General features: G+C 39.0%; 1 protein-coding gene across 1 annotated transcript in view; it reads left to right on the forward strand.

The window, feature by feature from the left end:
* LOC148454362 (CUGBP Elav-like family member 3-A) overlaps window positions 1–13483 on the forward strand; it is a 109209-nt gene that overhangs the window by 76755 nt on the left and 18971 nt on the right. Inside the window, exons 6-7 of the mRNA XM_088460978.1 lie at window positions 11633–11788; window positions 12425–12584. Of these exons, the coding sequence (XP_088317104.1) occupies window positions 11633–11788; window positions 12425–12584 (316 nt within the window). The remainder of the gene's footprint in view (window positions 1–11632; window positions 11789–12424; window positions 12585–13483) is intronic.

The raw sequence follows: 13483 nt of genomic DNA on the forward strand, positions 1-13483 counted from the left end.
TGACAGTATACTCTCTGTGCTGTATGTGTGTAATATGACAGTATACTATGTGCTGTGTGTGTAATATGACAGTATACTATGTGCTGTGCTGTGTGTGTAATATGATCGGATACTATGTGCTGTGTGTGTAATATGACAGTATACTCTGTGCGGTGTGTAATATGATAGTATACTCTGTGCTGTGCTGTGTGTGTAATATGACAGTATACTATGTGCTGTGTGTGTAATATGACAGTATACTATGTGCTGTGCTGTGTGTGTAATATGATCGTATACTATGTGCTGTGTGTTTAATATGACAGTATACTCTGTGCTGTGTATGTAATATGACAGTATACTCTGTGCTGTGTGTGTAATATGACAGTATACTATGTGCTGTGTGTGTAATATGACAGTATACTATGTGCTGTGTGTGTAATATGACAGTATACTCTGTTCTGTGTGTGTAATATGACAGTATACTCTGTGCTGTGTGTGTAATATGACAGTATACTATGTGCTGTGTGTGTAATATGACAGTATACTCTCTGTGCTGTATGTGTGTAATATGACAGTATACTATGTGCTGTGTGTGTAATATGACAGTATACTATGTGCTGTGTGTGTAATATGACAGTATACTCTGTGCTGTGTGTGTAATATGACAGTATACTATGTGCTGTGTGTGTAATATGACAGTATACTCTGTGCTGTGTGTGTAATATGACAGTATACTCTGTGCTGTGTGTATAATATGATAGTATACTCTGTGCTGTGTGTGTAATATGACAGTATACTATGTGCTGTGTGTGTAATATGACAGTATACTATGTGCTGTGTGTGTAATATGACAGTATACTATGTGCTGTGTGTGTAATATGACAGTATACTATGTGCTGTGTGTGTAATATGATCGTATACTATGTGCTGTGTGTTTAATATGACAGTATACTCTGTGCTGTGTGTGTAATATGACAGTATACTCTCTTTGCTGTATGTGTGTAATATGACAGTATACTATGTGCTGTGCTGTGTGTGTAATATGACAGTATACTATGTGCTGTGTGTGTAATATGACAGTATACTATGTGCTGTGCTGTGTGTGTAATATGATCGGATACTATGTGCTGTGTGTGTAATATGACAGTATACTCTGTGCTGTGTGTGTAATATGATAGTATACTCTGTGCTGTGCTGTGTGTGTAATATGACAGTATACTATGTGCTGTGCTGTGTGTGTAATATGATCGTATACTATGTGCTGTGTGTTTAATATGACAGTATACTCTGTGCTGTGTGTGTAATATGACAGTATACTCTCTGTGCTGTATGTGTGTAATATGACAGTATACTATGTGCTGTGTGTGTAATATGACAGTATACTCTCTGTGCTGTATGTGTGTAATATGACAGTATACTATGTGCTGTGTGTGTAATATGACAGTATACTATGTGCTGTGTGTGTAATATGACAGTATACTCTGTGCTGTGTGTGTAATATGACAGTATACTATGTGCTGTGTGTGTAATATGACAGTATACTCTGTGCTGTGTGTAATATGACAGTATAATCTGTGCTGTGTGTATAATATGATAGTATACTCTGTGATGTGTGTGTAATATGACAGTATACTATGTGCTGTGTGTGTAATATGACAGTATACTATGTGCTGTGTGTGTAATATGATCGTATACTCTGTGCTGTGTGTTTAATATTACAGTATACTCTGTGCTGTGTGTGTAATATGACAGTATACTCTCTGTGCTGTATGTGTGTAATATGACAGTATACTATGTGCTGTGTGTGTAATATGACAGTATACTATGTGCTGTGCTGTGTGTGTAATATGATCGGATACTATGTGCTGTGTGTGTAATATGACAGTATACTCTGTGCGGTGTGTAATATGATAGTATACTCTGTGCTGTGCTGTGTGTGTAATATGACAGTATACTATGTGCTGTGTGTGTAATATGACAGTATACTATGTGCTGTGCTGTGTGTGTAATATGATCGTATACTATGTGCTGTGTGTTTAATATGACAGTATACTCTGTGCTGTGTATGTAATATGACAGTATACTCTGTGCTGTGTGTGTAATATGACAGTATACTATGTGCTGTGTGTGTAATATGACAGTATACTATGTGCTGTGTGTGTAATATGACAGTATACTCTGTTCTGTGTGTGTAATATGACAGTATACTCTGTGCTGTGTGTGTAATATGACAGTATACTATGTGCTGTGTGTGTAATATGACAGTATACTCTCTGTGCTGTATGTGTGTAATATGACAGTATACTATGTGCTGTGTGTGTAATATGACAGTATACTATGTGCTGTGTGTGTAATATGACAGTATACTCTGTGCTGTGTGTGTAATATGACAGTATACTATGTGCTGTGTGTGTAATATGACAGTATACTCTGTGCTGTGTGTGTAATATGACAGTATACTCTGTGCTGTGTGTATAATATGATAGTATACTCTGTGCTGTGTGTGTAATATGACAGTATACTATGTGCTGTGTGTGTAATATGACAGTATACTATGTGCTGTGTGTGTAATATGACAGTATACTATGTGCTGTGTGTGTAATATGACAGTATACTATGTGCTGTGTGTGTAATATGATCGTATACTATGTGCTGTGTGTTTAATATGACAGTATACTCTGTGCTGTGTGTGTAATATGACAGTATACTCTCTTTGCTGTATGTGTGTAATATGACAGTATACTATGTGCTGTGCTGTGTGTGTAATATGACAGTATACTATGTGCTGTGTGTGTAATATGACAGTATACTATGTGCTGTGCTGTGTGTGTAATATGATCGGATACTATGTGCTGTGTGTGTAATATGACAGTATACTCTGTGCTGTGTGTGTAATATGATAGTATACTCTGTGCTGTGCTGTGTGTGTAATATGACAGTATACTATGTGCTGTGCTGTGTGTGTAATATGATCGTATACTATGTGCTGTGTGTTTAATATGACAGTATACTCTGTGCTGTGTGTGTAATATGACAGTATACTCTCTGTGCTGTATGTGTGTAATATGACAGTATACTATGTGCTGTGTGTGTAATATGACAGTATACTCTCTGTGCTGTATGTGTGTAATATTACAGTATACTATGTGCTGTGTGTGTAATATGACAGTATACTATGTGCTGTGTGTGTAATATGACAGTATACTATGTGCTGTGTGTGTAATATGATAGTATACTATGTGCTGTGTGTGTAATATGACAGTTTATTCTGTGCTGTGTGTGTAATATGACAGTATACTATGTACTGTGTGTGTAATATGACAGTATACTATGTGCTGTGTGTGTAATATGACAGTATACTCTGTGCTGTGTGTAATATGTGCTGTGCTGTGTGTGTAATATGACAGTATACTCTGTGCTGTGTGTAATATGTGCTGTGCTGTGTGTGTATAATATGACAGTATACTATGTGCTGTGCGTGTAATATGACAGTATACTATGTCCTGTGTGTGTAATATGACAGTATACTCTGTGCTGTGTGTAATATGTGCTGTGCTGTGTGTGTATAATATGACAGTATACTATGTGCTGTGCGTGTAATATGACAGTATACTATGTGCTGTGTGTAATATGTGCTGTGCTGTGTGTGTAATATGACAGTATACTCTGTGCTGTGTGTAATATGTGCTGTGCTGTGTGTGTAATATGACAGTATACTCTGTGCTGTGTGTGTGTGTAATATGACAGTATACTCTGTGCTGTGCGTGTAATATGACAGTATACTCTGTGCTTTGTGTGTAATATGACAGTATACTATGTGCTGTGCGTGTAATATGACAGTATACGCTGTGCTGTGCGTGTAATATGACAGTATACTCTGTGCTGTGTGTAATATGTGCTGTGTGTGTAATATGACAGTATACTCTGTGCTGTGTGTGTGTAATATGACACTATACTATGTGCTGTGTGTGTGTAATATGACAGTATACTATGTGCTGTGTGTGTAATATGACAGTATACTCTGTGCTGTGTGTAATATGATCGTATACTCTGTGCTGTGTGTGTAATATGATAGTATACTATGTGCTGTGCTGTGTGTGTAATATGACAGTATACTATGTGCTGTGCTGTGTGTGTAATATGACAGTATACTATGTGCTGTGTGTAATATGATAGTATACTCTGTGCTGTGTGTGTAATATGATAGTATACTCTGTGCTGTGTGTGTAATATGACAGTATACTCTGTGCTGTGTGTGTAATATGATAGTATACTCTTTGCTGTGTGTGTAATATGATAGTATACTCTGTGCTGTGTGTGTAATATGACTGTATACTCTGTGCTGTGTGTGTAATATGATAGTATACTCTGTGCTGTGTGTGTAATATGATAGTATACTCTGTGCTGTGTGTGTAATATGACAGTATATTCTGTGCTGTGTGTGTAATATGACAGTATACTATGTGCTGTGCATGTAATATGACAGTATACTATGTGCTGTGTGTGTGTAATATGACAGTATACTATGTGCTGTGTGTGTGTAGTATGACAGTATACTCTCTGTGCTGTGCTGTGTGTGTAATATGACAGTATACTATGTGCTGTGTGTGTAATATGACAGTATACTATGGTCTGTGTATGTATTATGACAGTATACTCTCTGTGCTGTGTGTGTAATATGATAGTATACTCTGTGCTGTGTGTAATATGTGCTGTGCTGTGTGTGTAATATGACAGTATACTCTGTGCTGTGTGTAATATGTGCTGTGCTGTGTGTGTGTATAATATGACAGTATACTATGTGCTGTGTAATATGACAGTATACTCTGTGCTGTGTGTGTAATATGATAGTATACTCTGTGCTGTGCTGTGTGTGTAATATGATAGTATACTCTGTGCTGTGTGTGTAATATGACAGTATACTATGTGCTGTGTGTGTAATATGACAGTATACTATGTGCTGTGTGTGTAATGTGACAGTATACTATGTGCTGTGTGTGTAATATGACAGTATACTCTCTGTGCTGTGTGTGTAATATGATAGTATACTCTGTGCTGTGTGTGTAATATGATAGTATACTCTGTGCTGTGTGTGTAATATGACAGTATACTATGTGCTGTGTGTGTAATATGACAGTATACTATGTGCTGTGTGTGTAATATGATCGTATACTATGTGCTGTGTGTTTAATATGACAGTATACTCTGTGCTGTGTGTGTAATATGACAGTATACTCTCTGTGCTTTATGTGTGTAATATGACAGTATACTATGTGCTGTGCTGTGTGTGTAATATGACAGTATACTATGTGCTGTGTGTGTAATATGACAGTATACTATGTGCTGTGCTGTGTGTGTAATATGATCGGATACTATGTGCTGTGTGTGTAATATGACAGTATACTCTGTGCTGTGTGTGTAATATGATAGTATACTCTGTGCTGTGCTGTGTGTGTAATATGACAGTATACTATGTGCTGTGCTGTGTGTGTAATATGATCGTATACTATGTGCTGTGTGTTTAATATGACAGTATACTCTGTGCTGTGTGTGTAATATGACAGTATACTCTCTGTGCTGTATGTGGGTAATATCACAGTATACTATGTGCTGTGTGTGTAATATGACAGTATACTCTCTGTGCTGTATGTGTGTAATATGACAGTATACTATGTGCTGTGTGTGTAATATTACAGTATACTATGTGCTGTGTGTGTAATATGACAGTATACTATGTGCTGTGTGTGTAATATGATAGTATACTATGTGCTGTGTGTGTAATATGACAGTTTATTCTGTGCTGTGTGTGTAATATGACAGTATACTATGTACTGTGTGTGTAATATGACAGTATACTATGTGCTGTGTGTGTAATATGACAGTATACTCTGTGCTGTGTGTAATATGTGCTGTGCTGTGTGTGTAATATGACAGTATACTCTGTGCTGTGTGTAATATGTGCTGTGTGTGTATAATATGACAGTATACTATGTGCTGTGCGTGTAATATGACAGTATACTATGCCCTGTGTGTGTAATATGACAGTATACTCTGTGCTGTGTGTAATATGTGCTGTGCTGTGTGTGTATAATATGACAGTATACTATGTGCTGTGCGTGTAATATGACAGTATACTATGTGCTGTGTGTAATATGTGCTGTGCTGTGTGTGTAATATGACAGTATACTCTGTGCTGTGTGTAATATGTGCTGTGCTGTGTGTGTAATATGACAGTATACTCTGTGCTGTGTGTGTGTGTAATATGACAGTATACTCTGTGCTGTGCGTGTAATATGACAGTATACTCTGTGCTTTGTGTGTAAAATGACAGTATACTATGTGCTGTGCGTGTAATATGACAGTATACGCTGTGCTGTGCGTGTAATATGACAGTATACTCTGTGCTGTGTGTGTGTAATATGACAGTATACTATGTGCTGTGTGTGTGTAATATGACAGTATACTATGTGCTGTGTGTGTAATATGACAGTATACTCTGTGCTGTGTGTAATATGATCGTATACTCTGTGCTGTGTGTGTAATATGATAGTATACTATGTGCTGTGCTGTGTGTGTAATATGACAGTATACTATGTGCTGTGTGTAATATGATAGTATACTCTGTGCTGTGTGTGTAATATGATAGTATACTCTGTGCTGTGTGTGTAATATGACAGTATACTATGTGCTGTGTGTGTAATATGACAGTATACTATGTGCTGTGTGTGTAATATGACAGTATACTCTGTGCTGTGTGTGTAATATGACAGTATACTATGTGCTGTGTGTGTAATATGACAGTATACTCTGTGTTGTGTGTAATATGACAGTATAATCTGTGCTGTGTGTATAATATGATAGTATACTCTGTGATGTGTGTGTAATATGACAGTATACTATGTGCTGTGTGTGTAATATGACAGTATACTATGTGCTGTGTGTGTAATATGATCGTATACTCTGTGCTGTGTGTTTAATATGACAGTATACTCTGTGCTGTGTGTGTAATATGACAGTATACTCTGTGCTGTGTGTGTAATATGATAGTATACTCTGTGCTGTGTGTGTAATATGACAGTATACTATGTGCTGTGTGTGTAATATGACAGTATACTCTCTGTGCTGTATGTGTGTAATATGACAGTATACTATGTGCTGTGTGTGTAATATGACAGTATACTATGTGCTGTGTGTGTAATATGACAGTATACTCTGTGCTGTGTGTGTAATATGACAGTATACTATGTGCTGTGTGTGTAATATGACAGTATACTCTGTGCTGTGTGTAATATGACAGTATAATCTGTGCTGTGTGTATAATATGATAGTATACTCTGTGATGTGTGTGTAATATGACAGTATACTATGTGCTGTGTGTGTAATATGACAGTATACTATGTGCTGTGTGTGTAATATGATCGTATACTCTGTGCTGTGTGTTTAATATGACAGTATACTCTGTGCTGTGTGTGTAATATGACAGTATACTCTCTGTGCTGTATGTGTGTAATATGACAGTATACTATGTGCTGTGTGTGTAATATGACAGTATACTATGTGCTGTGCTGTGTGTGTAATATGATCGGATACTATGTGCTGTGTGTGTAATATGACAGTATACTCTGTGCTGTGTGTGTAATATGATAGTATACTCTGTGCTGTGCTGTGTGTGTAATATGACAGTATACTATGTGCTGTGTGTGTAATATGACAGTATACTATGTGCTGTGCTGTGTGTGTAATATGATCGTATACTATGTGCTGTGTGTTTAATATGACAGTATACTCTGTGCTGTGTATGTAATATGACAGTATACTCTGTGCTGTGTGTGTAATATGACAGTATACTATGTGCTGTGTGTGTAATATGACAGTATACTATGTGCTGTGTGTGTAATATGACAGTATACTCTGTTCTGTGTGTGTAATATGACAGTATACTCTGTGCTGTGTGTGTAATATGACAGTATACTATGTGCTGTGTGTGTAATATGACAGTATACTCTCTGTGCTGTATGTGTGTAATATGACAGTATACTATGTGCTGTGTGTGTAATATGACAGTATACTATGTGCTGTGTGTGTAATATGACAGTATACTCTGTGCTGTGTGTGTAATATGACAGTATACTATGTGCTGTGTGTGTAATATGACAGTATACTCTGTGCTGTGTGTGTAATATGACAGTATACTCTGTGCTGTGTGTATAATATGATAGTATACTCTGTGCTGTGTGTGTAATATGACAGTATACTATGTGCTGTGTGTGTAATATGACAGTATACTATGTGCTGTGTGTGTAATATGACAGTATACTATGTGCTGTGTGTGTAATATGACAGAATACTATGTGCTGTGTGTAATATGATCGTATACTATGTGCTGTGTGTTTAATATGACAGTATACTCTGTGCTGTGTGTGTAATATGACAGTATACTCTCTGTGCTGTATGTGTGTAATATGACAGTATACTATGTGCTGTGCTGTGTGTGTAATATGACAGTATACTATGTGCTGTGTGTGTAATATGACAGTATACTATGTGCTGTGCTGTGTGTGTAATATGATCGGATACTATGTGCTGTGTGTGTAATATGACAGTATACTCTGTGCTGTGTGTGTAATATGATAGTATACTCTGTGCTGTGCTGTGTGTGTAATATGACAGTATACTATGTGCTGTGCTGTGTGTGTAATATGATCGTATACTATGTGCTGTGTGTTTAATATGACAGTATACTCTGTGCTGTGTGTGTAATATGACAGTATACTATGTGCTGTGTGTGTAATATGACAGTATACTATGTGCTGTGTGTGTAATATGATCGTATACTATGTGCTGTGTGTTTAATATGACAGTATACTCTGTGCTGTGTGTGTAATATGACAGTATACTCTCTGTGCTTTATGTGTGTAATATGACAGTATACTATGTGCTGTGCTGTGTGTGTAATATGACAGTATACTATGTGCTGTGTGTGTAATATGACAGTATACTATGTGCTGTGCTGTGTGTGTAATATGATCGGATACTATGTGCTGTGTGTGTAATATGACAGTATACTCTGTGCTGTGTGTGTAATATGATAGTATACTCTGTGCTGTGCTGTGTGTGTAATATGACAGTATACTATGTGCTGTGCTGTGTGTGTAATATGATCGTATACTATGTGCTGTGTGTTTAATATGACAGTATACTCTGTGCTGTGTGTGTAATATGACAGTATACTCTCTGTGCTGTATGTGGGTAATATCACAGTATACTATGTGCTGTGTGTGTAATATGACAGTATACTCTCTGTGCTGTATGTGTGTAATATGACAGTATACTATGTGCTGTGTGTGTAATATGACAGTATACTATGTGCTGTGTGTGTAATATGACAGTATACTATGTGCTGTGTGTGTAATATGATAGTATACTATGTGCTGTGTGTGTAATATGACAGTTTATTCTGTGCTGTGTGTGTAATATGACAGTATACTATGTACTGTGTGTGTAATATGACAGTATACTATGTGCTGTGTGTGTAATATGACAGTATACTCTGTGCTGTGTGTAATATGTGCTGTGCTGTGTGTGTAATATGACAGTATACTCTGTGCTGTGTGTAATATGTGCTGTGCTGTGTGTGTATAATATGACAGTATACTATGTGCTGTGCGTGTAATATGACAGTATATTATGTCCTGTGTGTGTAATATGACAGTATACTCTGTGCTGTGTGTAATATGTGCTGTGCTGTGTGTGTATAATATGACAGTATACTATGTGCTGTGCGTGTAATATGACAGTATACTATGTGCTGTGTGTAATATGTGCTGTGCTGTGTGTGTAATATGACAGTATACTCTGTGCTGTGTGTAATATGTGCTGTGCTGTGTGTGTAATATGACAGTATACTCTGTGCTGTGTGTGTGTGTAATATGACAGTATACTCTGTGCTGTGCGTGTAATATGACAGTATACTCTGTGCTTTGTGTGTAATATGACAGTATACTATGTGCTGTGCGTGTAATATGACAGTATACGCTGTGCTGTGCGTGTAATATGACAGTATACTCTGTGCTGTGTGTGTGTAATATGACAGTATACTATGTGCTGTGTGTGTGTAATATGACAGTATACTATGTGCTGTGTGTGTAATATGACAGTATACTCTGTGCTGTGTGTAATATGATCGTATACTCTGTGCTGTGTGTGTAATATGATAGTATACTATGTGCTGTGCTGTGTGTGTAATATGACAGTATACTATGTGCTGTGCTGTGTGTGTAATATGACAGTATACTATGTGCTGTGTGTAATATGATAGTATACTCTGTGCTGTGTGTGTAATATGATAGTATACTCTGTGCTGTGTGTGTAATATGACAGTATACTCTGTGCTGTGTGTGTAATATGATAGTATACTCTGTGCTGTGTGTGTAATATGATAGTATACTCTGTGCTGTGTGTGTAATATGACTGTATACTCTGTGCTGTGTGTGTAATATGATAGTATACTCTGTGCTGTGTGTGTAATATGATAGTATACTCTGTGCTGTGTGTGTAATATGACAGTATATTCTGTGCTGTGTGTGTAATATGACAGTATACTATGTGCTGTGCATGTAATATGACAGTATACTATGTGCTGTGTGTGTGTAATATGACAGTATACTATGTGCTGTGTGTGTGTAGTATGACAGTATACTCTCTGTGCTGTGCTGTGTGTGTAATATGACAGTATACTATGTGCTGTGTGTGTAATATGACAGTATACTATGGTCTGTGTGTGTATTATGACAGTATACTCTCTGTGCTGTGTGTGTAATATGATAGTATACTCTGTGCTGTGTGTAATATGTGCTGTGCTGTGTGTGTAATATGACAGTATACTCTGTGCTGTGTGTAATATGTGCTGTGCTGTGTGTGTGTATAATATGACAGTATACTATGTGCTGTGTAATATGACAGTATACTCTGTGCTGTGTGTGTAATATGATAGTATACTCTGTGCTGTGCTGTGTGTGTAATATGATAGTATACTCTGTGCTGTGTGTGTAATATGACAGTATACTATGTGCTGTGTGTGTAATATGACAGTATACTATGTGCTGTGTGTGTAATGTGACAGTATACTATGTGCTGTGTGTGTAATATGACAGTATACTCTCTGTGCTGTGTGTGTAATATGATAGTATACTCTGTGCTGTGTGTGTAATATGATAGTATACTCTGTGCTGTGTGTGTAATATGACAGTATACTATGTGCTGTGTGTGTAATATGACAGTATACTCTGTGCTGTGTGTGTAATATGACAGTATACTCTGTGCTGTGTGTTTAATATGACAGTATACTCTGTGCTGTGTGTGTAATATGACTGTATACTCTGTGCTGTGTGTGTAATATGACAGTATACTCTGTGCTGTGTGTGTAATATGACAGTATACTATGTGCTGTGTGTGTAATATGACAGTATACTATGTGCTGTGTGTGTAATATGGTGATAAATCTGCTGGGTGTAGTATGAAAATATATTCTGTGCTGTGTGTGTAATGTGACAGTGTACTCTGTGCTTTATATATAATATACTCTGTGCTGTGTGTAATATGGCAGTATACGCTGTGCTGCGTGTAATATGGTGATATACTCTGTGCTGTGCAGGGAGCCTCCTCCAGTCTGGTAGTAAAGTTTGCAGACACGGAGAAGGAGCGGGGACTGCGCAGGATGCAGCAAGTAGCAAATCAACTCGGGATGTTCAGTCCGATTGCCCTCCAGTTTGGAGCATATAGCGCGTACACACAGGCAGTCAGTGATCAGGTGACTTCAGTGCCCTCTTTTTATCCAGCAATTATCTGTGTATGACATCATCATTGTGACATCACTGATCATCACATGCTTAGAACTTGTGTCATTGTTTGACATCTTTACCCTAAAATGACATCACCACTCTCCAATAGTCTGACCTCATCGTTCCCTAATGGTCCGACCCCACCGCCCCCTAATGGTCCGACCCCACCGCCCCCTAATGGACCGAGCTCCCCGCCCCCTAATGGTCCGACCCCACCGCTCCCTAATGGTCCGACCCCACCGCCCCCTAATGGTCCGACCCCACCGCCCCCTAATGGTCCGGCCCCACCGCCCTCTAATGGTCCGGCCCCACCGCCCCCTAATGGTCCGCTACCTAATAGTCCGACCTCACCGCCCCCTAATGGTCCGCTACCTAATGGTCCGACCCCACCACCCACTAATGGTCCGACCTCACCGCCCCCTAATGGTCCGACCTCACCATCCGACCTCACCGCCTCTAATGGTCCGACCCCACTGCCCCCTAATGGTCCGCTCTCACCGCTCTATTGCTCCCTTCATCCACTCATTGGTGCAGCCCACCTTGTGTTGTCTCCTCAGTGACTGTCCTATTGTATAACACTTCTACTGTCCTTCTGTCTTCCACAGCTGATGCAGCAGCAGGCCGCCCTGGTGGCCGCGCACAGTGCTTACCTCAACCCAATGGCCACAATGGCCGCTGTCCAGATGCAACAAATGGCGACAATCAACCCCAATGGAATCATAGCCACTCCCATCACTCCGATTACCCCCATTACTTCCTCTTCAGGTGACACTAAACTCTAAACTGCTTCGTACTAAGGAGAGTACAGTGATTGTGGAGAGAGTAGGACAGAGGAGAGAGTACTGAGTATAGAGAGTAGGACAGAGGAGAGAGTACTGAGTATAGAGAGAGTAGGACGGAGGAGAGAGTTCTGAGTATAGAGAGAGTAGGACGGAGGAGAGAGTTCTGAGTATAGAGAGTGGGGCAGAGGAGAGAGTTCTGAGTATAGAAAGTAGGACAGAGGAGAGAGTTCTGAGTATAGAGAGAGTAGGACGGAGGAGAGAGTTCTGAGTATAGAGAGAGTAGGACGGAGGAGAGAGTTCTGAGTATAGAGAGAGTAGGACGGAGGAGAGAGTTCTGAGTACAGAGAGAGTAGGACGGAGGAGAGAGTTCTGAGTATAGAGAGAGTAGGACGGAGGAGAGAGTTCTGAGTATAGAGAGAGTAGGACAGAGGAGAGAGTACTGAGTATAGAGAGAGTAGGACAGAGTTGAGAGTTCTGAGTATAGAGAGAGTAGGACGGAGGAGAGAGTTCTGAGTATAGAGAGTGGGGCAGAGGAGAGAGTTCTGAGTATAGAGAGAGTAGGACGGAGGAGAGAGTTCTGAGTATAGAGAGTGGGGCAGAGGAGAGAGTTCTGAGTATAGAAAGTAGGACAGAGGAGAGAGTTCTGAGTATAGAGAGAGTAGGACGGAGGAGAGAGTTCTGAGTATAGAGAGAGTAGGATGGAGGAGAGAGTTCTGAGTATAGAGAGAGTAGGACAGAGGAGAGAGTTCTGAGTATAGAGAGTAGGACAGAGGAGAGAGTACTGAGTATAAAGAGAGTAGGACAGAGTTGAGAGTACTGAGTATAGAGAGAGTAGGACAGAGGAGAGAGTACTGAGTATAGAGTAGGACAGATGAGAGAGTA

The sequence above is a fragment of the Taudactylus pleione genome, unplaced genomic scaffold, assembly GCF_031769625.1.
Source record: "Taudactylus pleione unplaced genomic scaffold, aTauple2 ptg000997l, whole genome shotgun sequence".
Classification (NCBI taxonomy): domain Eukaryota; kingdom Metazoa; phylum Chordata; class Amphibia; order Anura; family Myobatrachidae; genus Taudactylus; species Taudactylus pleione.